The sequence below is a fragment of the Hydractinia symbiolongicarpus genome, chromosome 10 (assembly GCF_029227915.1).
Source record: "Hydractinia symbiolongicarpus strain clone_291-10 chromosome 10, HSymV2.1, whole genome shotgun sequence".
NCBI classification, from domain to species: Eukaryota; Metazoa; Cnidaria; class Hydrozoa; order Anthoathecata; family Hydractiniidae; genus Hydractinia; species Hydractinia symbiolongicarpus.
Genome location: NC_079884.1, coordinates 6990071 through 7015905, shown reverse-complemented (window position 1 = coordinate 7015905; position 25835 = coordinate 6990071). Strand labels below are relative to the sequence as shown.

General features: G+C 34.0%; 3 protein-coding genes and 1 long non-coding RNA gene across 4 annotated transcripts; 3 read left to right on the top strand and 1 right to left on the bottom strand.

Moving 5' to 3' along the window:
* Positions 1–3023: 3023 nt before the first annotated feature.
* On the top strand, positions 3024–4492 carry LOC130612818 (uncharacterized). The gene is made up of 5 exons (XM_057434168.1): positions 3024–3129; positions 3253–3339; positions 3687–3779; positions 3843–3904; positions 4139–4492. Exons 1-5 carry the CDS (start codon positions 3024–3026, stop codon positions 4490–4492), a joined length of 702 nt encoding a protein of 233 aa, XP_057290151.1.
* Positions 4493–11377: 6885 nt separating this feature from the next.
* LOC130612817 (tigger transposable element-derived protein 6-like) lies at positions 11378–11918 on the top strand. Its single transcript, XM_057434167.1, has one exon. The coding sequence runs from the start codon at positions 11378–11380 to the stop codon at positions 11849–11851; it is 474 nt and encodes a 157-aa protein (XP_057290150.1). The 3' UTR covers positions 11852–11918.
* A 433-nt stretch (positions 11919–12351) lies between these two features.
* LOC130612816 (tigger transposable element-derived protein 4-like) lies at positions 12352–13790 on the top strand. Its single transcript, XM_057434166.1, has 3 exons — positions 12352–12395; positions 12591–13380; positions 13524–13790. The coding sequence occupies exons 1-3, from the start codon at positions 12352–12354 to the stop codon at positions 13788–13790; spliced, it is 1101 nt and encodes a 366-aa protein (XP_057290149.1).
* Positions 13791–15589: 1799 nt separating this feature from the next.
* Positions 15590–19459, bottom strand: LOC130612481 (uncharacterized). Its single transcript, XR_008975470.1, has 4 exons — positions 18669–19459; positions 18570–18592; positions 16057–16087; positions 15590–15625 (listed from the first exon to the last, which is right to left on the bottom strand). It is a non-coding gene; the product is annotated as an uncharacterized LOC130612481 (long non-coding RNA).
* Between the last annotated feature and the right edge of the window lie 6376 nt (positions 19460–25835).

Genomic DNA, 25835 nt, shown 5'->3' with positions numbered 1-25835 from the left:
AGTAAAATTCTTAAGGTGGATGTACACCAGCATGACATTTGTGGTAAAAGATCTGAATTACTTTTAATAGTGCTTTGACGATATTATCTCGAGATATTGATATTATCAGAAGATAATGTCGCAAAAGATAACTTTTGATTTCTTTTCTGGCGATGGCAAACTTTAATCCGATTTCCTAGTGATAAGAAAAGTTATGCTGGGTCTCCTGCCTGCCCTCCTCCCAGCTTATTTGATTAGGCTATGACAGCATACGACGAATTTAAAAGATTCAGACAATTATATATCAGCGTGAGAACTCATGGTTACCAGTAGGTTGTGAATAAATGGAGTATGCAGTTGCTTTGAACAAACAAAAAATTTCCTTTTTTAGTTATTCTTTGGAAAAAAGTAACTCCTTCACGCAATAAAAATGATTGAAAATAATATCTTTTTATATATGTAGAACTGAATTACTTACAAAGGTTTTTTTTGAGATAAAATAAGCTTAGCTTTTGGATTTATGGCATGGTTGACGAAAAACTTTTGATCGATTAATGAAATACGATTTTTATCCGTAAACCATTAAATACTTTCGTCGTAAATTTATAAACTGGCTAAGTTGTTTAACTTCTTATCAAATCTTCAGAACTTTAGTATATTCTCCTAAGACGGCTTCGTGTGTAATGACGCCACTGAAAGGTGTTAAAACAGCCAAAAAATGGTGGAAAACTCCTGATACAACGAAAGTGACAAGAAAAGTAGATATTGCTGTTGCTATCTAGTTATTTAAATTTTGTTAGAAAATAAGAAAGTAGTCTAAATATTTCCAAAACAAGTTGAATGTTTTTCTTAGATTTACATCAAAGCAGCCAATTTATAACTATTTTTGTAACCGGAAGATATAAAATAATTATTCTCCTTACTAAAAAAGGTGGATTTTTTTTTACATTTTTATAAAGAAACATCTCTTGAGATCCAGTTATACTTTCCCACAACTTATTACAAGATATAAAAGAATATATATAGACAAATATAATGTTAAAACACAAAAAATCAAGACAATTAAAAATTTATAATGAAAAAAGACCTCAAAAATTACAGAATTTTCTTGATCTTAAGTCACTTTTCCTTGTTCCAAATTTGTTTTTTTGACCATCTGTGAGCCTTCTAAAGAAAATTTATTTGCTTTTTATACCGCAGAATTAGAAATAGGCCCGTCTTCATTTAAGAGTTGCTACATTTCAATTTCTCCATTTTGTATTTTTTGTGTTCTCACCTTAAACAACTCAGGTACAAAATTTGTATAATATAGTTTGCATGACGATATAACTGAGACACGAATATCATAAGCCAGTGTACATTCACCTTAAGTTGGAACAAGAAATAAAACAGCATTTTCTCTTCATTTGAAATCAAAATTGTATCTCTTTAATATCTTTAGGCGGTTATAAGAAGTAAGTTTTTTTTTGCATTATGAGCCAGTGAGTCCGTCAAAACATTTTTTTGTTTGAGAGTGAGTCTTCTAATTAAGAATAGCCTGGCATTAAAGAAATTGTAACAATTTAAGAAAAATTGAAAAAATGACGAAAGACATTTTGCCACTGATCTTTTGAATCTAACTTAGCTTACTACAATTCTGAACATAGATTATTACAAAGGAGGGAGGAATTTGATAGCTTGTAACCACAAGCAATTGAGAAAGTCTCTAATACACAGCCGAACTTGTCGCATTTTATTTGTATTGTTCACATCGCATCTTTTATTTGGTTTTAATTAATTATTTAGTTCCAAAACACGAAAGGGTACTAATTTTTGCAGACGTCAGCACGCCTGTAAATTAAGATATTTTGGGCCTTTCTTGCAGACTTTGCAGAGAGTGCGACGCATTTTTACGTTGGTTACTCGATCCGCAACCCTGCCCAAGTAATAACGTTTAACAATTTTTAGAAATACCACAAAAATTATTTTTTGTAATACTGTGTCTAGAATTGTAGGAAGTAAGCAAATGATGCGTTGCGTTATTGGTAAATTTATAAACATCGTCTGTACCGGACGGAAAAAAGCACTTTCAACAATCAAAAGCTGAAAAACAAAAATAAAATATCAATCAACAACTGAACACGGCGATTTTTATTTTTAAAAAAGAGAAATTAAAGTTGAAAAAATTCACTGGAAGTATAGCTATATAAAGAAACAAAAAAACTGCTTTGAACTCCCAACTGTGTAAATGTAAAATATCGTATGTCAATGCATCATGTATCATTGATTTAAAACATTTAATAAAACACTTCGAATAGGGGATCTTGTTTTGATAATGTATCTGAGAAGGAAAGAGAACCCGGATTTACAACACTAGAACTACTTTCGTTTTTATTGTTTAAGATAATGAATCAAAAGCTTGTTTTCTCGACCGACTTCTCGTCCTAAAAAATTGAACATTTGATATCAAATCCGTAATAGACAGACTTTTTGTACAGAAAATTTTCACCATTTTTAGTTAATAGTCGTAAATTCACCAATTTTATATATACTATATAAAAATATCAGTATTATTAATTTAGCACATGCGCTGGATCGCCCAACATTAATTACTTTTTAAAAAGACAAAAACAGATGATATGAGAAAAAATTGACCCCTTCCCCTTTACCTTCTCTCCCTTCTTAGAAATAGTAACAGCTAAGGCAAGTAAACAATATTAACATGATTAGAACAGAATTTACTGAAATATTTTGTCACAATAAAAAATATGATTCTTATCTGATTCTAAGCAAAAAATAAGTAAGCAAAAAAATCTTTAATATCTTAATACAAAACAATATTTAAGGCATTCCTCTGTATGTGTGTTACCATCTGTATTAAACGGTAATTAGATATACTGTAAATGCAATGCATGATCCTTGCCATGTCATGAAGCTCTGACCGAGACAGGTAAGTCAGCAGTCAGTTTGAACAGGACAGCAGGATTGAAGTGATAAGCAACTCAGTGTTGCGTAAACTAGACATGTTAGACATCTGCTTGCATAAACCTGCATAGTGGATGTGCATGAATTTCTTACTACAAACTCTTGAACAAAGCAAAGCATTTGTACTACATCATAAAACTTTATGTAAGGATGCGTACTTTCTTAAACATAAGAAAAAATTGCAAAGTATTTGTAAAAGGTCCAAAAGCACTTAAAGTAAAACAAGAAAAAAATATAAACCACCATTTCTTATTATACTAATTAATAAATGATTTACCGCCTCCAAAATTCATTGACCCATTCACACAGGTCTCTTAATGCTTGACCAACCGACCAAGCATTATAATGGGGAACCCGACGTGGAGATTGATAAGAGATTGAAGTTGATTTTCGTCCGTAACGCCGTTAAAAAATGCTAAATTAAGGTGCTAAAAATAAACTATTAGTCGAGTTTTTTTCTAGCACAGCCTATTTTATCTAGCAAAAATTGGGGTTAAAGGTTCCATTCAAAGTTGAAAAGTGAATGAAGAAAGCGATTTTTTATTTTGTAGTAATCCTCACATGAAGTAACAAAACATCCTTAAACGCGTAAATTACGCTATTACGTATTTTGTCGCTAAGATTTTAATTGTCTTTTGATCCCGTTAATTAAATGCTTTGATTAATTATAATTGACCTAAAATCCTTTCAACCTTATTTCTATGTTTATAAAAAATCTGAGAGTCATGGATGCCTTCCTTCAGGAATAGTTGTTAAAATTAAATGTACCTCAACACGAGTCTCCAATGCACGAATCCGATCCTCCCTTGCATCCAGGTACCTCCTGAACCATAACGGTGTGCGCTGAATAATAACGGATAAGTTTTAAATACATCATCAATTTATCTATAAACATTTAGTCAGTAGCATTGACAAAGAGAATACGTTAAACTTACTTCAAGCCAAGCCTGAAAGTCTTCCGGTGGATCCAGCCTAGTGAAAGGGGAAAAAATTGTCAATCGTGGAACAGAAGCTCTGTGAGAGCAATTTGAGGCCTATGTTATAGATTAAAAACTCGCACGAATGCGTTTTCATGAAAAAGTGCAGTAGGTTGAGTCAAGTTAGCCAGACTGGTTGCATCACGTAAACCCGCGAAAAGAAATTTATAATTTTAATAAATTCACAGAAAAAACGTTATACATACGGAATAACATAGAACTGCTTAGCTGGTGCGGGTGCATCAGGAGCTGCAGGTGATGCAGCTAATGGTGGTGGTGGTGACGGTAGCGGTGGTCCAGTTAAAGTTGGTGGTGCTGGCGCCAGTGGTGGTGATGGCTCCCGTGGTGGTACTGGCACCGGTGGTGGTGGTGGTGGTGGTGCTGTCTCTGGTGGTGGTGCTGGCTCCGGTGGTGGTGCTGGCACTGGTGGTGGTGCTTGCTCCGGGGGTGGTGCTGGCACTGGTGCAGCTGGATGTGGGGGTGGTGATGTTGGTGGTGCTGGTGCAGCTGGTGGCTGCGGTAGTGGTGGTGGATCTCGATTTACCCTCCTCCTCCGTCGCTCTCTCACATAAACTGGCTGGTCGTCATTTGGTCTACAAGAAAGAAATAATGTATAAAATGTGTTGAACGAAACAAATTATGTGTATTAAGTGTATTTCTGAAAATCAAACACAAAAAATAATTTCTATAATATATATCCAACGCTTTTTTACAAAGATGCCTAACAAACTGAATAGTCTTTCGGATGCTAAATTCTACAATAAATCTTTTCATACGAAAGCCAAAATATAGCCTTGTTCAACAAACGATCGCAAAAAATCACTAAACATAAGAACAGTTTAATTTTGTACAATTGTTTCAAGAAAGTTGTTCCTGAAAAAAATTATACTATCCTATTTTACTTCTTTTGAATATTGGTTAGCGACTGCTTGCTGAAGCACGACCTTTATTTAATGTGGCTAGTTTTTTCAAATACTAGTACAAAACGATTTCTGAGGTAAGAAAGTCGGATACTTTATATAAAGCATGCATTCGCGGTGGCTGACATATAACAAATATAACAAAAAAATACTTACCCCACTCTCTTGACGGCTCTTCTCGGATTCTAAATTGATAAAAATGTCGATAATAACTTTATGGTAAAGAACTGTAAGGAGAAAATAATTTTATGTTACTTACCCTTCGGACGTTGTGATACACAAAGTATCGTTGCCCATTCCTCCACACGTGATCTTGCTGTGGCAGTGGCAGTGATTGCTGTTGTTCAGGTTCCTCCGGTTGGCCTGCTTGTTGCTGAGGTTGTGCTTGTTGTTGTTGTTGTTGTTGTTGTTGTGCTTGTTGTTGTGGTTGTTGTTGTGGTTGTTGTTGTTGTTGGGCTTCTTGTTGTAGATCTTGTTGATCTTCTGGTTGTTCGTTATTCTACAAAAACGTATGTATTATAGCACAACAAAACATCTCTATCGTAACACAGAGACTGTGTGTGTGTGTCTGTAACAGGCAAAGTGATGAGTTCATTTTCCTCTGATGTACGCAAAATTTTCCTTGAAGTTGCCGAAGAAAGTGTCAGCGGATTTATTTTGTTTACGTCACGTGATGTAAACGACTTAATTTGATTTGCTAAAGTAAATTTAACGGCTAACTTTCGGACATTGTTTACCATCGACACAAAAGAACAACAAAAGAACGATCCCTCCATCTTGAAAAAAGTGCAAAAAATAATAAAAGTTATTTTTAGAAACAAAAAAAAAATGAAGTGAAGAATTAGAAATAGAAAAGTGAATTTGGAAGCTACGATAATTTACTTTAGAAGTGAAGATGGAGCTAGAAGTGGTGAAGTGACGTTAGAAGTGGAAAGTAAAGACCAGAGTTTAAAACAGATTTGAATTCACAAATAGTAGGAACTATGCCTTTTTTGTATAAGCTATTGTAAAAACCTTTAGGGTAAATACAATGCATAAGAAACATATTTAAGTGACTTGTGCTTGCTGTTGCCAGCCTTTTTTTTGACACGTAATCACTTAATAAGATGGAATTATTTATTAGCATTTTCCTATGATGTCGTCGAAAAAGATATGTCTCAAATGTTAAATTTTTTGACGTAACGGCACGACGTCAATAACACTACTTTAACGTCAATATCTTTTATTTTTAGAAAGATTGCATAAAAATTTTATAGAATACAATTTTTGTATTTTGGCAGGTCCTTCCTGACCTCAGCAAAATTTTTTAACCTTTTTTTTCCTTAGCCGTTCGTCAAAACACATAAATCTAAACAATATTTTGATCAGTGTTTTAAGTTCTACACAATAGAGGCAATGGGTACATAAATTTCCAAAAAAATACTTCTTGTGCATTGACGCGTCCTTGCAGATGTTATCAAAATTTAAGAATTAAAGAAATGGTTTTCTTTTTCATTGCTTCCCTGCCAGGTGGATTTCTCTAAAGGCCTCATCGACCAGTACAATAATGAATGGTAACATAATTTTGTGGACGTCAATCAAAGTTACTTTATATTGATTCTTACAACAAACGTGTTACAAGTAGTTTTGGGAATTCCACTAGTGTACCTAATTTACATGTAACCCACTGCTTAAGTTAATTTCTTTAGACAAACAGTTGCATTAAAAATTTAACAGAAATGTATGTGTTCAAAAACAACTGATATTATGCTAAGGAATAATTACACACAAGGTAAAGACTTGAATTCGAATTGCTGAGCTGACTTGTTACGATCAGCTATACAAGAAAAATATCATGTCATTATTAACCTTGAAGGTAAAACATTAAAAAATAGTGGGCTCCGAGATTTAAAAAGCTCACAGAATTATTTTTCAAGACTGAACTTTTTGTAGCTTTTGTCGAAGAAATAAAACTTAAAGCGTAACTGAAAAACGAACTTCAATTTTTTGAAGTATTTATGTATATAATTCTAAAAGGAATCCTAACCACACAAGGTTGATGAAAAGTCATAGTTATTCATTAAATAAAACTTACCATATTGGACGAGTTCTTTGAATAAAATATTTTAAAATTTTATAATGACTGAGGAACAACTTTTTATGCAGTTAGTTGTTTTTATACCATAGTACAACGCCTAGGGAATTGTGCATTTACGCCCATAATGATGTGCCTGGTTTTCACATGCAGATCTCTGAATAAGACTAAAAAAGTCTCTGAATATAAACATCCACCAAAATTTGCATAAAGAGATTATCGGGAAAGTCAATAAATATTATAAATTATTAGTTTTTTTACTTCCATTTGAGCCATTAGTAGCGATATTGTTTTCGTTACACAAGGAGCAAAAAAGAAGAAAAAAAATTATTTCCGCTTCCGGCAAAGAGTCAGGTTCCTGGGAACGAGATGTGTCATTCATGTGCCCTGAAGGTACGTTTTAAAAGGATGTTTCAAAATTTGGGGACATTATCAAAAAAGTGTTATTTCGGTAAAACTTTTCTTCCATGTGATCATGGTAATGAAGATATTCGACACGATAACGGGGAAAGAGTTGACATTAACTGCGTTCTGAACAGAACATAACATGATTTGCGTATAAATACGTTTTACGAATCCATGTAAGTTTGGATAGCAGCACTGACTAAACTGTGTTAATGTTCGATCACAGAAACGTCCGTTTTTGAGTTTGCCGCCAGCTTTAATGCATCTTGTAAATATTATGAACTTGTAAAAGAACATAAAGATTGAAAATTAACAAAATGCAAATGTCCCAACTGCAAAAGCTGCAGGTATAGCTGTGCATGCAGTTATATCAACTTAATACAAGTACTACCAGCCAAAATTCGATGTTTTATTGTCTTATCTGAAAAAGAAAATAAGTACAGTTTTATTACACAAAACCGCGACATGTTTTTTGAAACTAACAGTAGCTTCTGAGAGGCTACTAGGACTCAACCGAATGTCTAAAGGCAGTAATACATGCATTGATTACTTCCTTTTAATTTCCGCAAGTCACGTCGTGTATCACAAAAAATCGCGCAATAAGGATTGCTTTCAAACTGATTGTCTTCTGGAAAAACGTTGTTGTTTTTAAGTCAAAAAAACACTTTATTTTATTACAGAAAATGCGCGGACAACTTATTTTTTCAAAAAACTATGTTACTAGAGGAACAAAAGGTAACAAAAAAATATGGTCAACATAAAAAAATTTTTTTAGACAATTTTATATAGTGGCAAACAATTTGTGGAAAGTAAAAGGCATAGATTAGAAGGTCAAAAATATCATTTAAATCGTTTTCACATATTTCGGGCAAAAGACCATCGCATATTCGAAATGTGTTTCGTCTTTCGTGCCATTTTGTACCAGAAAGCTATAATTTGCAGCAGTGACTGTAATCTCCTCATATTTTTAATTGAAATAGCCGCTAGGGCGTTTTAAAAAAGCAATCGAACAAGTAAAGGAAAATTTATTGCGCATGTACAAATTCGATCACCGTCGCTCACTTCGACTGCCTCCGTTTAAGTGGAAACCCTCCGTTACGCATGTAAGACTAATATGTTTTGCTGGATTAGTTTTTATTATTAAAAAGAAATCGTGATTTCTAAACAGCATTTGCGTAACTGATTTACCGTAAGAGGTTTAATTGATTGTTTGAAAAACATACGTAGCGTGAACTTTATGCACTTTAGGGATATTTTAATTTATCGTTAGTTTTGTTTAATTATTTATTGTATGCATAAGTTTAAATATTATCAATAGAGGATACTTTGATTTTTGAACACTATATCTTACGTTATTCTTTGTTATCAACCGTTTACAAAATGTTTTTAAAATAATTTAAAAAAGAAACAGAAGTTAGTTTCACATGTAAAAGGAAATGTTAACTATGACTGGTAAATAAAAAAAACCTTACAATCCGAGTTTAACCGAACGACCGCTGTGAAAAATTATCATTCAAACTTAACCAGGTTAATATTTTTGCATTATAAAAACCTTTAGAAAATTTCTCTTAACTATAGTACTTAGCCTCTCTCCGCCTTGTGTAAAAATGTTTACTTTCAAGATTATAGACAATAAAAGTACACAATGAATCAATGCATTAAATTCATTAAAGGTTGGCAGTGTAACCGAATATGATTTTTTTTGTACCTATTTCCGGTTAAAAGTTCTATATCCAGAGCAGCTAAAATTTGCTTTTAATTACATTCACGTAACTTATTTAAATTTTAATGCGTAAATTTTATATACAAACGTAAATTAATGTGCTTCGGAACGTGTTGTTGGCTAATAGGTTATCTGTTAATTTTCTTAACTAGATATTCAAATATGATCTTCTAATGAAAATAATCTATTTAAGTTTTTTTTGTTTAGAGAAACTAAACCAAAAAATCATGCAACCTCGGAATAACAAAATTAAGTATCTTGTGGAAAACTAATATTACAAAATCTTAGCTATAAAGAACAGTTTACGATGGTTCGTGTATTTCGGAAGGATCTCTGATATTAAATAGTGATCTATAAAGCAGGGTATTAACCCTAGGTATAGTGTTACGTGGACCAAGAAAATATGCGAAGATTGGCCTTTACCTACATATTTTCAAAAAAGCAATGACAGCCTCATCTGAATCATTTTCCCACATGCATGAGCTTTAAAGAAATCATTTTGCAAATCAAATTATACCAATGTTTTCTTTAAGAAGTTTAAAAAGTTTTATAGCCCCTATCTAAAATTCCTAATCTCCTAAACTCTGGAAGTATAGCTAACACAAAACGATTTTACTGTTATTGTCTTTAGATTAGTCTTAAACTACCCACCAGACAATGTTTTTTGTTATGAAGTCATGTACTGGACAAAAGTCACGCCATAGGGTGCCGTGTTGCGCAGTAGGGTGTCGAGATAAAATATATATCGCGTCGGTAGAGAAGGGCAATAAATGACCGCATAATAGAGAGACGCGCTACGTAATAGAAAGTAATGGGTGGACGTGTAACTTCTGTTAACCACCCCAAAAATAGCCACTCCAGTAGTCATTTAATATGCTCTCCCCGTGCTTGAATATAGGAGGTGCTCTTTTCCATTTGTAAGGAATTTTCACCGCTATTTACCTTTTAGAAGGTCTGTTGATATTGTTCTGCGCTGCAACTACCGTCTAAAAGGCACAGGAGATTATGGTGGAAGTTTTCTTGATAGATGTTGTAGCAATCTTGTCGTCAGAGCTCTGGGAATGAGGAATATAATGCACGAAGTCATATTTTTCCTGACTCCAATAAAGTATTTATGACAAAAAGAGAAGATAAAAGCATAGGGTTTTCTCTGTCACGCATTCTGCTAAGTGTCTATCCACTTATTCGGTTAGAATTCAATTAGATTCAAGTTTGGGAAAAAGAAAGCAAGGTGGTATCCATTGTATTCAAAACCAATCATTTTTCTTCTTAACATTCCATACCTCTTTTTTAAAAGGAAGTTAGAACACAGAGAAAAAGTAAACAGTTCTAGCAAATTGTACATTTGAAAATTATCATCTTTGTTGTATAGATTTACCACCTATGTTATTAATCCGTTTACGTATACACAGTTACTTTTACGTTGTAATATTGGCGTATATGTTGCTTTGCATTGTATACGCAATTTCATAATCCTGCTTCGAATGATCAGCTGTCGGTGTCAAATCGGCATTTATACTTGGTTCCATAGCTTTGCTGTTGATGTCTGCATAATGAGATATTATTTTCCTTGTTTCCTCATAATCGTTAGTACCACGACTTTTATTGCTTTGTGGAGGTCTCGTCTGGATCATCTTGACAATTATAAAACCTTAATAAAATTAATAAAGCGTGAATAAAGAAAGAAACATTTTATACATGAAAAAATATAAGATTTTAATGTCCACAGTTTTATTATTTTTCTCTTTCAAGAGTGTTCCTTAAAATGTTTGAACTGGCTAGAAGAAAAAGGTAAGATAATATTGAACTTTAAAAATAAAAATAATAACTATATCGTTGTATATCTTCCTCTCACAAATCAACGTAACTTAGCGCCTTTGTTGTATTAAACTAGTCGATATTGAAAAATCCACTTAGGCAGGATAATATTTAACACGTATACAGTCTGTATCACAGACTGTATACGTTTTTTTCCCCTTCCAAATTTCTCCTTAAGTATTTCTTAGTTCCTGCGGGGAAAATTTGATATGAATTTGCAGCTACAGTAGAGTCTCCATAACTCGAACCTCTATAACTCGAATCTCTCCTTAACTCGAACAAATTCGTTGGCACCGTGAAAATTTCCTGATAAACTCTTATAAAAAAACCTCTACAACTCGAACCTCCATAACTCGAATCTTCCCTTAACTCGAACAAATTTTTTTGTCCCTTGGAGACTTTTCTCTCCATAACTCGAATTTTCTGACATCATAATCAAAATTCGAACAGTTTTCCTGATAAATTGGGTCTAAAAATCTTGTTAATACGTGTTTTGCAGGCCTTATTATTAATTCGAATGATTAATGATGCGTCATCCAAACCTTTCGAACGTCTTTTTCGAACGTTTTCGAGAAAATCTAAAGAATTTCAAAAGAAAGACACTCTCATAACAATGTCGTCTGTGGCAGGATCAAAGCGTCGAATTGACAATAAGTCGTGCAAAATCAAGTACAAAGCTCTTAAAGCGTTGCAAAAGGGTACTGCGCCAAAGGATGTGGCAAAAGAGTTCAAAATTCCTCCAAGCACCCTGTCAACTTGGAAAAAAAATAAAGAAAAGATTTACAAGCAGTTTAACAACGGGCAAACATCGAAGAGATCAAAGCCAGAAAAATTCGAAGATGTGAACAAAGCTGTTCATAAATGGTTACTTATGATGAGGAGTGAGAATATCCCAATCAGTGGCCCAATGCTGAAAGAGAAAGCTCTTGAGTTTGCCGAAGCGTTGGGTGTCGAGTCATTTCAAGCTTCTCAGGGGTGGATGGCTAAATGAAAAACCAGGTTAGTTGACTAAGATTTTGTTTGTTTATCTTCGTGAAGATAAAATCTAAAAAAATGTTACAATAGCTTTGGTAGTTGCTTTTCAAAATATCAATAGACTCTCTTTCAGAGAGGAAGGATAATTTGCATGGGACTTTCATCCCTAATCCATCACCAGCATTCAATGACTTTCCAGTAATTGTTATTTTGCAAACATTGAAGCTGTCATTCTTCAGAAAGTAAAATATGACTTTTGCAAAGCGTCCTGACTTTCCTAGTGGTAGATGTCCAATGATTTCTCCATCATTTTTCTTGACTGCAACTGCATATTTATCCATTTTATTTGTTGGTTCCATGAAACCATAAAATTCATCTCCAACAGAGGGTGTCCAATTACTTTTATAAACATGATACCCCATGACAAAAGCGTCGATTTCGTACGTAATCAGTTTAATGATAGGAAGTTCTATACAACAAATAATGTCTGTTAATCTTTTGACTTGTTGGACTTTCATGGCTTCCATGCTTTCTTTCACTCGTCAAAACTTCGAAACTTGGTAAAAATCGAATCTTTTTCTATTCGAATTCTTTCACAAATCAAAACATGGTAACAATCGAATGTTTTCTATTCGAATCATGGCCATGGCATTCTAAATTTAGAATTCCATGATTCGAATCAAACAAAATGTAAAGCTCCATCTACACTAGTCACAACTACAGAGATAAACGTTTTTCTCATCCATTCCTTTCAGGTATGGAGTATCCTTCAAAACCATCGCTGGAGAATCACGGTCCGTCACTGAGGAAATAACAGCGCCATGGTCGGAGACAACATTACCAACCATTCTCTCCCGCTATCCTCTGGAAGACATTTTTAACGCCGACGAATTTGGGCTTTTCTTTCAATGCCTTCCCAATAAAACTTTGCATATGAAAGGTGATAAGTGTTCTGGAGGAAAACACAGCAAAGTTAGACTTACTGGTTTAGCTGCTGGTAATGCCTTGGGGGAACGATTGCCAATGTTTGTAATCGGCAAGTCCGCCAACCCTCGTTGCTTTAAAGGTGTCAAAACACTACCCTGTCGATACCGTTCGCAAAAGAAGAGTTGGATGTCTGGAGAGCTGTTCGAAGAGTGGGTACGCGAGCTTGATCGAAAATTCTCTGTCTCTAAGCGAAAAATTGCTTTGATTATTGACAATTGTACCGCACATCCTCATGTTGAAAACCTGGAATGGGTAAAATTGATCTTTCTTCCTCCAAATACCACGTCCCGAACCCAACCTATGGACCAAGGAATTATCCGCGCCCTGAAAGCAAAATATCGATCGCTAGCAGTGCGGAAATTGATAAAAGCCTTGGACGAGGAAAAATTGACTCCGAAGTTCTCGATTCTTGCAGCTATGTACATGCTAAGGAAAGCATGGGATGATGTTTCCAACAAAACATTCACCAATTGCTTTCGAAAATCAGGAATTTCCCAAAAGGATGCAGAAAGAGCGATCAACGAAAATGACGACCCTTTTAAAAGTTTAACCAGCGAAGTAGAAGAAGACCCAATTCCAACCCTCGATGCTGAACTCTCTTAAATAAAACGAAGGTTTCCTGACCACATTGATCCTGACTTATCAACTGAAGTTTCATTGATTTTGACATTGAAGTCAGTACATCCCATGGGCGTCTGAAGACTGCTGACATCATTGCTGAGATCACTGGGACTCAAGACGAAGAATTAGAAGAGGTCGACGAAGAAGACAAGGAGGAAGAAGATAAGATCACAAGACCGACGGCCGAGCAAGTGCGTACAGCTATCAACGTCCTCGAAGACTTGAGTATTTTTTCACATTTTGGAGAAGAAATGATAGCTTCCCTGAGGGACTTGAATCGTAATATCGCCAAAGATTTTGATATGAGTTGTAAGCAAACAGTTATCACCGACTTCTTTTCTAAATAAACATTAAAAAATTCATTAAAAGTGTATTGTTTTGACTTTCATTAACCTAATAGCCCCCTTAAAGTTAGACTTAAGATTAAATATAACGTTTTTATCCAGCTGGTTCACGTAAAGGGAGGATATTGCGCTAAAAGTTGAAAACCTCTACAACTCGAATGTCTCCATAACTCGAACGATTTCCTTTTCCCCGTGGCTGTTCGAGTTATGGAGACTCTACTGTATTAAAGAAATAAAAAATATTGAAATATTAAACTATTTACCTACTCTTTCTGCAGTCCACGATTGTGCTGTAGAAAAATAGTAAAGAAGAGCTTAAATAACATGCTTTTAAATACACTAATTAAAAACCGAGTAAAATGATTTCCGGATCATGCACATAAATAGAATACGCAATGCGGTAACATTTGCTTACTTGACTCCTTAACTCTTTAGTATTAGATAGTTTAAATCTATAAAGAATAAATTTGACTTACGCCTTAAACGAGGGACTTTGACAAATTGTATACGTCCTAACAAAGCTAGTAATTGCCTAAGACCAAGACTTATTCGGCAAATTTTTTTTGTGCCATCTATCTTAGCAACAGTTTTAACCAATTTTAAAGCAGTTAAGACAGGGATTACAATAAATGAAAAAGCATAACTTCTGGCTTAATATAAAGTTTACATATACATTCATCTTCCAATGGTTTCGTTTCATCCGTTATTTTTGAGTTATACTTTTTTAGGCTCAATGGTATTTGAACGGATAATCACAATGGTGCAGTGTATTTTCGTTAATATATCGTGTAATTCTACGTGATATTGTTAATATAGGTGTTGTACTTACCCCTTTTTCTATCCTTAGCATAAGGTCAGAAATTAAAACAGATTGAAATTTGCATACGAAAATCTAATATTACTTAAGAATCAATTACTAAACTCTTCAACAAAATGATCAAAGAAAATTAGATTGACCAGACAATGCCTATTTCTAAAGTAGATGTTTGCATCAACAAAAAGAAGCTGCTTGATAATTTATGCTAAATTTATTGTATACATACCTGACTCCTCTAGGTCTTTTATCATGGTTTCTATAAAGAAAATGCAATAGCAGGAATGAACAAGAAATCTACTAATGGACTAATACGCAACAAATGATTTAATTGTTAACGACAGTAGCACAGAAGTATCTGCAGAAAAATTTACTTACTGCAGCTTAACCGTTGTTTTGGCGTTTAAATATATACCTGAAATACGTAACCACTAATACTCAATTTGCTCCGTAATACCACTACTTTCACAATTTTTTAATAACATTTTGCTATGTTGCTAGCAAATATTTTTATACAGTTTTTTAAAGATATCTATTTTACACCTGCCTGCCGAAATTTTAGGTACCATACTTCCAGAAACTTTCCTAGAATTTTAATGAAATTACTTCGGTTGACATCTCAATGTACGCTGATATAAGGGAAAATTATTGCGGCTAATGTGTTGTTTCACAAATTGAGAAAGCTGATACATTTAAGAAGGCTGAAAAAAGTCATAAAGAAGGTAGGGGCAGAATTCGTCGCATCCATTTTACAAGATTATGATTGTCTATGCATATAAAAAAATTGATTACTTAGTGATCATTAAACTGATGATAAAAATAAAATATAGACGAAGTAATAAAGCATACCTTCTTTTCTTCTTTTATCAGCTAAAAGCAAATGAACGATTTAGCGTATAGTAGTTGATATTTTCAATTCAACTATTTTCAATTAGGACAAAAAATAGCTCTCTGGCATTTCAAACGTGTTAAGGCAATGAAGGTTTACCTGATTCTTGCAGCTCTTTTAGCATGTCTTCGTTACCTATACAATAAATACGATAGAAACTAAAATTTCAAACTCTTTACGACAGAATTTCGCGGCACTAGGCTCCACCGAGGGAATCATCAAATTTGTTACACATTCATTTTAACTAGTTTACTTACTGTTTAACTACTTTCGCAGGCAAGAAGCTGTGTGAAGTTCAAGGTTTCGTGAAATTTTGCGAAAACAGATCGAGAATTGCCACGAAATTCTAATATTATTTAATTACTAAGCTATCTTTTGAAAATTTAAAGGTACTGTCTTTATACACTTTTTCATTGGATGCTAGTGTTCGCGTAGTTAATTTACAAATGAAACATGAATTATGTTTTTTTGATTTTGAAATTAACGTAATTACACTCTCTGAAGGTAAAAGTTTAACAACTTTTCTGTGTGACGAATTACCAAAAAACAAAAACAGTTAGTCTTACCAGTTGACGTACTTTTGAGTTTAGTCTTATTCTGCACATGAAAATAAAAATATATTTAGAACAAGAGAGGAAGAAGAATAACAACATATTTTTTTATGTTGCAAAATGCTTGAGCAAGTAAGTTTTTGTTAACCATTATGCAAGCGGGCAATATCTGTTTTGAGGCATTGTAATTGACTTACCGCTCTTGCCGACAGCCTGGTTTATACTGGCCCCTGGTTAAGAGCGCCAGTAAAGGACAGTAGTAAAGTACAGTAAAATGCCGAAATCAAGCGCAGCCAATTATAAGTGCACCCGTTGTGAAACGCACCAAATCCTTACCAAGATTTTATTCCCGTTTCTAAGCGTACCCTCAAACAAGCACATACAATGAAAAGAGATTTAGAATACAATGATCGTTTCGGTTAAAATGCGAGATTTTTTCTGTAAAATAGTGATTTTCGTGGGAAGGGGGTTCTAGTGCATACGGAAGCTACGGAAGGCGTGCAAGCATAAAGACCGCTAAACTAGACAACCGCCTAAGATATCAATCCTATACTCATGCTGAACGTTAAGCAGAAAGGATCGATTCACACTTTTATAGTCTCTGGCATGACTCAGTCGGGGTTTGAACCCAAGACCTTCCGCACTGGAGGCGAACCGCATTGTACAAAAAGATACACAAAAAAGAATATGCATCATCGAAAAAAATTATTTAATTTTTTTTTAATTTTTTTTCCTTGCACTTTTTTTATACTTGTTTATAAGCAGACCCTCAGATAAGCGCATCAAAATCTTGATTTTAGCATTTCACGGTATTATTACAGTATAAAATTATTCCTTATTTTTATCTAAGCTGGGCGGTTAACAAATGCAGTGATGACTGATTAGCCAGTGCCGTACCAAACATATCGCCCTCAGTCATTGCACTGACCCTGCAAGCTCGCTTGGCACTTACACAACTCTATCCGATAAGAAAATCGTGAAAGAAATACTGCTGTAGATGACATATGGAAGTCCAGCCGATAAGAAAGGTGTAGCTAAGTAAACTTTATGCTCCAACTGCAGTTTCATATTAAAATTATTATTTAATAATTATGTATTTAACTTTCAACTTGTTCCACTATACAACATAGGCCAATTCGAAAACACACAAAATATCATTTGTGGAAGTCGATTCTAATTATTGTTTTTACTTACATCTCTAGGTTCATAGTATTGCGCTAAAAAAGTCATAAAAGATTGACCAGCTTTTTGTTTTATAACTTACTCGAAAAACAAGTTGTGCTCATATGAAAGACCTTTCAAGCTATCTAGGAATCTATTTATTGTAAAAAAGATCTTTTTCGATTCTTGATTATTCGTTTCGAAAGCTGCGCTAATTATGCGAAATTATCTCCAAAACATGTATTTGCTTTTATTGAGCTTAATTATAGTAAGTAAACATAAAAAGTTGTGTAAAATGTTCAAAACACCAAGTGAACGACTGAAAACATTCTCTAATCAAAATTGAAATCATGCATAACTAGCAAAATTAGCCAATTCTTAAGAACCAATCAAGTAAGTTGAAAATATACAAATTTATAGACAACTTTTGAAGCTTTTCCATATGAAATTAACTTTTCGCATCAAATCAAGAAATATTAATTAATAGAAAAAGATTTTATCAACTACATCTTTTTGTTGATCTGATAATTTGTTTAAGTTGATCAATATATTGAGTTGAAACATTATATTGAGATGTGAATAATGATTACTTACTATATTTTCATTTTCATTTTTTAAATCCGTACTAAGTTAAAAGAAAAAACACAACATGTTAATCTTCAAATTGTTAACAATGTATAAAGTGAAGAACGCAACGTTTGGTAACCTAAATTTAGTCAGCTTGGAAACGACATCAAAATTCAGAAAAATTAACACTTTTTAAATTTGATATCCCCTTACATCCCCACTTACTACTATTCCCTTACATCCCCACTTACTACTATCCCCTTACACCCCCACTTACTACTATCCCCTTACATCCCCACTTACTACTATCCCCTTACATCCCCACTTACTACTATCCCCTTACACCCCCACTTACTACTATCCCCTTACACCCCCACTTACTACTATTCCCTTACATCCCCACTTACTACTATTCCCTTACATCCCCACTTACTACTATTCCCTTACATCCCCACTTACTACTATTCCCTTACATCCCCACTTACTACTATTCCCTTACTATTAGATTTCTCCCACTCTCCGCAATGTTTCTTAATTCTTACCACTTATTTCAATTTATTATCGTCCCCTTACATTCCCACGAACGTGATTATACTGATGATTACACTTTATAGCCAATGAGGTTAGCTGAAATATTTGTAGCTCCTCTTTTTATGCTAATGCCAATAGGAAGGAAAGAGGTACTTATGTTTTATTTCATGGATTACAGTGCACATTAACAAAATTGTATTTAGCTACCGAAAAATTATTACCAATGGTGAAAGCATCTGTGCGTTAATGCGAATACAAACTTCACTTACATTTCTTTCCGGAGTTGATCCACCTGAAAAAAAAGTTGGAAAATTTGAAAGAAAATTACATTCCTAATTCTATCCTCAATTCAAATCAATCGATCATACCAGCGTTAATTGTTTTGGCTGCTCAGGGCGACGTTTCTCGCTAGCAGCTTGTTGCCGATTACGTCGGCGCTCAGCAACCTCTTCAAACATTTTACGTTGCTTCCTAGAAATGAAAATAAATTATAAAAGAACATGTTGCAACAAATTTATGCTTTCATGAATATTCGACGTGAACGTATCTTACCAAATTTTTTGCACATTCTTTTCAGCCCTTATCCCTTATTTAAGGAATATTGCATTCCTCGGGCTGAGGCAACAATACAAAACTTTTGGTCTTTGTATTTGGGTTCATTTTTTGCAAACTAATTAATTTTAGGAATCTATGTTTATAATGAAATTGTGCCAAATTTCAGTGGGGCAGTAACTGCCAAGAGCGTTACGACCCTTACCTTGGAAGGAGTTTGAGACTTTCATAGAATGATATGTATTGTTCGTTTAAAGTTTCAACATGAATATTTTTATATTCTCGCTATATTCTTAGCACGGTTGGGATTGAAAAATGTGAGAGTGCGAACTGTTGCAAGAATCACCACTAAGATATTAAGGGAGCCTTATTTAATTAACAAAGAGAAAGTAATTATCTCCATTAATTTAGCAATTATTATAAAACCATGGAAAAATGCCGTTGGAATTACGCAGACTGCGGGCTCAAGAAGAATATAATTTTGTTGGTTTACTTACTGTCCTTCTTAAGAATTTTATTCCGGCAACACCCTTGAAAATTGTGGAAAACGATTCCACGGTAGAGTTTGTCTCGGCATACAACTGAAAAATGAGTAAAACAAAACAAAGTTAAAGAGAAATTCGTAGTTGTTGTCATAGTTATTAAGAAAACACTGGTTCAGAAGATCGGCGAATTCCCAATGATACTCGCTCGATCTTTTAATGTACGTCACTTGACGTTGATAGTGCACGATCATTCAAAATGGCTAGTATTGGTGGAAGTGAAGATGTGTTTTGGTATTATAAGATAATTTTGAGGATGACTGATAATCTTATGGAAGTTTCAGACGAAGATAATTACTTAAATGAATTTTCGCACGAACTATGTGAATTTGTTTTGTTTCTTTCTGAATATTTATACAGTATGAAATCGCCAGTTTATATGTACATTGTATACAAAGAACTGCTATCATTGACCGTCCTGTTGAAGATGTAGTCTTTTAGTTTAGTTTATGCAGTCAGGGAATACTATGTTGATATGACCTCATTATTATTTCTTAAAGAACAGGCGAACTTCGCACGGCAAGGCTGCTGAACAAACGTTCATGATGCCAGTGTTAATTTTGAAGACCAGACCGACTGGCTTGGTCTGCTGATCCATAATAAATTAATCTGCATGTTACAGCCATGATAACAAAAAGTCATAAAACAAAGACTAAGAATGTTTTGATATTGAAATTATTCGTAGAGTTCGTATTCGTAGAGTTCGTATTCGTAGAGTTCGTATTCGTAGAGATATAATTTGATGTGTTACGCATATAAGAAACGTTGCAAGTCAAAGATGTTATTTTTGATGTTTATAGAAAAGTACATCTAAAACCTACTTATTTTTGTTCGCCCCTCATTGAAGATCCGATTTTGCACCTTTCCTATATGACTAAGTATGTAAAAGTCATCAAGACGCACAATGATGATAATCTTGTGGCTGGGGAAGAGGATCAAGAGGAAGAACTAGTTAATTAAAAGAACTACTTAATGCTTCTAGAAAATGCATTGGATAATGTCGTGAAAAGTAACAAAGTTTTTTCAGAAATTATTTCAAACGAATTATAGGATTATTGACAGAGCTGTCTCAATTCCTTGTGCTACACAAATATTGTTGCGATTAGTGCTGGATGCTGTTTGTTGTTTTGATGCTTTGATGTTTTCAATGCAAAGTAAAAGATTTGAAAGAATAATATTTTTGAGTGATATTCTTCAATTTTTCTAGAAGATGTGATCCTCCAGCAAAAACCACCTATGTGCCTGAATTGTAAAGCCTGAATCATCATCTATACACACTTCTAAGTATGGATTACGTTACTGTTGTGTAACCTTCTTATTTTAGCTATTCCCATCAACTACTCTTGTTTTAGTTACTTCAGCCAACCACCTTGATGCCGCTCTTTCTGAACATGTTCTGCAGGGATTTTTAATATATCAATGCCTTTTGGTCTTCTACACATACTGGCTCCGAATACACTACAACTTACACCTGAAATCTTTAAAAAATGCTGTGTTGAGCAGACTTATTGTTTTAATCAATGTTATTCGGTTGGAGCTTTGTGCGAAGCAATTTTATAACATATATCTGCATGAGATCTTTCGTCCTCATGGTGGCTGTATGTGTCGTAACAAAAACAAACTTTCTACCTGTTAAAAATATATTTTTAAAACTTAATGTCTGCCAATATCTTTTACGAAACAAGAATAATTTGTCTTATCTTAGAGCACCTTTTACCTTTTCTTTTACATGTATTGTTCAAACATTATTGTTAAATATTATTTTATTATAAGATTTGGTGTAAGACTGTATATTTTTAGGCAATGCAAAAATTCCTGTCTTTTTAACCAACCTCGTCCCCAGGGGCTTTTGCCTTTTTAACATCGAAACAGGCGGCAAAAAAAACCCTGGTACAGGCTGGTTTACATCCAACATGGGTAATTCATTCACATGCATAAAATCCGCCATCTTTATAGTAAATCGATAAAGATGGCGGATTTTGTTAAAAAAACATTGAAGAAGAGGATTCCTGAGTATTTGAAATGCTTAAAAATATTGACCAAAAAACGTTGAGCCAAACAGCAAATATTCTTATGAAAGATGTTATTTGGGCTTTCATGTTCCATTATTTTTAATGACAATAAAGGTTCCTTTTATAGCTTTGTAAAGAACATGAATTTTACTAATTTAAGTGGGTGATAGCTATCTTGCTAACATGTATGTTTATAGGCAGGCGTAATAAGCCATTACTGAAAAAACTTAAATCATTTATCTACTTTATTACCCCCTAAGGTGGTAGGGAAATGTCAATTACTCCTTGTTTTCGTCTGGTAGACGATAGTTTATTTGACGATTTAAATGAAATAGACGAATTCATAGCAGGACAACAGTCAAAAGCTACAAAATATTGTAATACGTTTGCAGCAAACACCTTTGTCAGGTATTGTAGAATCATTCAAGAATATAGACCATCTCATCTCATACCGCCAGAAGAACTGAATAACACACTGTGCAAACTATTTATTAATGTCAAACAAAAGTTTATGTAGCCCAACACAGTGGTCACAATAATATTGATTCGTTAAGAAATTATAAATCAGCTAGTACCACTCACCGTTACAAAATGTCAAACATCTTGAGCTCAAATAATAACCAACTTGACGTACATAACCAATCGACAGCTCTTCCAGTTCCACGCAGTCTTCAACCCTTTCTTCATTTTTTTCCCGGAGGAAATTTAACAATTGTACAAACTGTATTGAAATATTCTATTTTTAAAAGTTGTATTGCATTGTTTATTTTTGAACGAGTTGTGGATCGAATGTCTGTGTACGTTCGAAATATAAAGCGAGTTACATGCTTTCCATCTAAGCCTTGTTTTTGGTAAAGACACCTGGACTCAAACCATTTTTTTCAATAATGGTTATAAAATAATCAGTGGGATAATAAATGACTTATGAACCTTTTTAGCCTGTCTATACGGAAAAATATAGACCTATGTCACTGGGCTAAACGGTTAAGCCAAACAAATGTAAAAAATTTTGTTGGTCTGTTATGTATAGCTAGCTAGCACACACATCAAACTTCTGCAAAATTTAGCCACAAAAGTCACAGTTAAAAAGAAAAATGTTTGTGTGTAAAAACCACCACAAAAAAGATTTACAGCTAAAATGAAATTATGACATATTTTGCTAAAGATCCTAAAAACGTACTAACCAAAATAAAAGTTTATGTAGCTAGCTATATAACACAATCTTATATAATAATACGCCAGTTCTGTCTGTCTGTCTGTCTGTAACTTTTGCAAAGTGGATAAAATTTCTTTGAAAAAGTCTATAAAACATCGCCTATAAATTTGTTCTGTAAATTAGCAAACTTTGACGTTAGAGCAATATTGACGTCAAAGAAAAGTATATTGAGATTAGTGAGGCCATTGCATTGCACTTATAAATTTAAGGCTAAATAACTTGGAAACGGGTGGAAACAACTGACGTCATCTCCTGCGTTGGTAACTAGGGACTACCTGGGACAAATTTGGGTAACTTTTTCAAACCTGGGTCACCGAATCCGTTTCGGAATGGACGGGTTATTGACGTCATTAAAAATCTTTTAAAACCCTAATATCTCTGCATCCGTTGGTCAAAAGTACACGATCCTATACACTGGACGCCATCAAAACTTAAATGACGGTTGTTTTTCTGTTATCCTGCCTAAGTGGATTTTTCCACGGGCCTTATGGACTAGTCTATATAATAATATGCCAGTTCTGTCTGTGACTTTTGCAAAGTGGATTATATTCTTCGCAATTTTCTTTAACAAATTCTATAAAACATCGCCTATAAAATTGTTCTGTAATTTACCACACTTTAACGTTTAAATAGTATTGACGTCAAAGAAAAGTTAATTAAGATTAGTGAAGCCATTACAGTGCACTTAAAACTTTGAGGCCAAATAACTTGGAAACGAGGTGGTGACGTCATTGATTTTTGACCGTGTGGGTAACTAGGGACCCCCTGGGACTAATTTGGGTAAGTTTCCCAAACCTAGGTCCCCAAATCCGTTTCGGAATGGACGGGTTGATGACGTCATCAAAAACCTTCAAACTCTAATATCTCTACAACCGTTTGTCAAAAGTACATGATCCTATACATTTTCTGGATTACCGTTTCAAGATCTATACGAGGAAGGCAACAGGTATATAACTTTCTAAAAAAATGTTTCGAGTTTTTACAGGCCTTTGCTGACGTCAGCACAATTTTTTAACTCTTGTATGTCCTTAGTTGTTCGTAGAAAATATATGATCATATACATTATTTTGATCAGCGCTTCAACCTTTACACGTTACAGGCAACGAATAAACTAAATTTCTTCAAATTTTTTTTGGATTTGCAATGCTAACGTCAGCAAACGGTCTTAAACAACTAACTTTTTCAATGTCCTGTTGCCTAAGTGGATTTTTCCACGGGCTTTATCGACTAGTTATGTAATAAACAAGTAGATTTATCTGTAACCTCTTGAGAAAGATGCCTAATTTTTGACCCAATTTTAAGCTTAGTCTTATCAACTGGGTTGCTTATAAAAAAATATTCAGCCAAGATTTATAAGACGTTGAAAACATTTTATACTTAGCTACACGTCAACACATGTTGTTGATAAGTAATGCTTCTTAAAATATTTTATCACTATAAAATATAGTTTCAGGTGAACAAATAATAATTTGGTTTGAAATAAAACTTTTGCGTTAAAAAACATAAACAACCAAAATACATCGTCCTCGCCATGTGCATGTGAAGAGCGAGGACTTAATCAAGTTCTTATTATTTATAGTAACCAATATACTGGTTATGAAAAGCAGCCTGTATCAGGGTCTTGTTTAGTCGTCAAGTAAGCGCTAGCAGCTTTGTGATAGGCAACAAACCCTGGGGACGAGGATGTATTCTTAATGCGCGTTTATGCGCGGCAAATGAGTTGTGCATTTTAATGTCCCTTTAAATTCAAATATGCGTATAAGAAAATATTGAAAAGATCTTCTTAACCAGTGGTTTGTGGAAGGATTCGATTTTCAAGTAAAATCCATTTCGGTTGACTTATGCGATTCAACGAATGCGACGTAACATTCAAAACGAGAAAATTCACAAGAAATTCCCTCCGTACCAAAAATGCAATACAACCAACATATTAAAAAAGTAGGTATTCCTTTACCACAAAGGTTTTGCCTAATCATAGCAATAAAATATTCTCTTTGCCCAATTCGCGAGACTTAATTTTGCAAAAAAATTTTCATCCACACAAATCACGACAATTTCTTTCTGCAGAAGTTTGTTAAGCGTTACTTTTTACCTTAAAAGGAAAAAGAAAAATTGAGGCAGTTAGCTATAAAAGTTTGAGCTCAAAATGCGTGAATCTGATATAGCAATACATCCGCTATATGCCTAGTGCCTACCTGAACAATACGAAAGGCACAATCTATTTCTTTTACTCATAAGTAGGGTCAATTTTGACCCTCATCCCCAGGGCTTTTTGCCATGTTTCAGCAACAGAAAAAGTAAACATATTGCCAGAAGTAAAGTATGCAAGGAAAGTTTGGTAGAAGATGTGCTGTTTCACCGGTAGGTAACGTCAATTCTAAACAGGACAATATGCTAACTACTGATGGTTCATCTAGATTTTAAATCCAGTTTGTGGATTTTTTTTGTTCTTGTTCAGAAGCACATATCTTTTGGTGGCAAAAACAAAGGAAAAATAATATATGATTACTGTAGATATTTTGTGTCAAATATAGAGCGAAGGCTTATATAGTTGGTATTTGTTTCATGGAGAATCAGTAAATTTCAAATTAGAAGTGGGTTAAAAATTTTGTTTGTAAAAGTTCCAGGTATTTACGAAATTTTTTAGAGGTTTGTACACACACCGATTTATATTTTCATCTTTACCTGGAAGAGCGCTGACTGAGGAAAAAATCAACATAATTGTGCGAAAATGTGGAAGGCAATCTTGTTACAAACACATGTCAATGATGCCAGGTTATTTTTGCTCGTCCTCTGTATGTCAGAAAGGCAGAAAAATCCTGGGGACGAGGGAGGTTTTGTTTAGGACCTGTCATTAGTTGCACTTGTACTGTTATTCTATGGCTAGTTTGAACTTCCTGTAAAATTTAAAATGTACGCTTATCCTACTTTCATAAAATACAGCTGTTAGATAAGCTGACCGCTTGCGCTGATTCATTAGAGTGAAGGCAAAGAAAGCATATTGGCTACTTGCAGGTGAAAGAATAACTATCAGGGATTTGTTTTAAAAAGCTTAAGTACATAACATAGTTCAGGCATTACATAATTATATACCGAACACCATTGGTGCGAAAAACACTTTCAGCTAATTAAAGATGTCCGCCTTTAGTACAAAAATTTGTCTGTTAATTGGAGTGTCTGCTAATTCCTTCTTTGTTTTTAAAAAGTTAACCT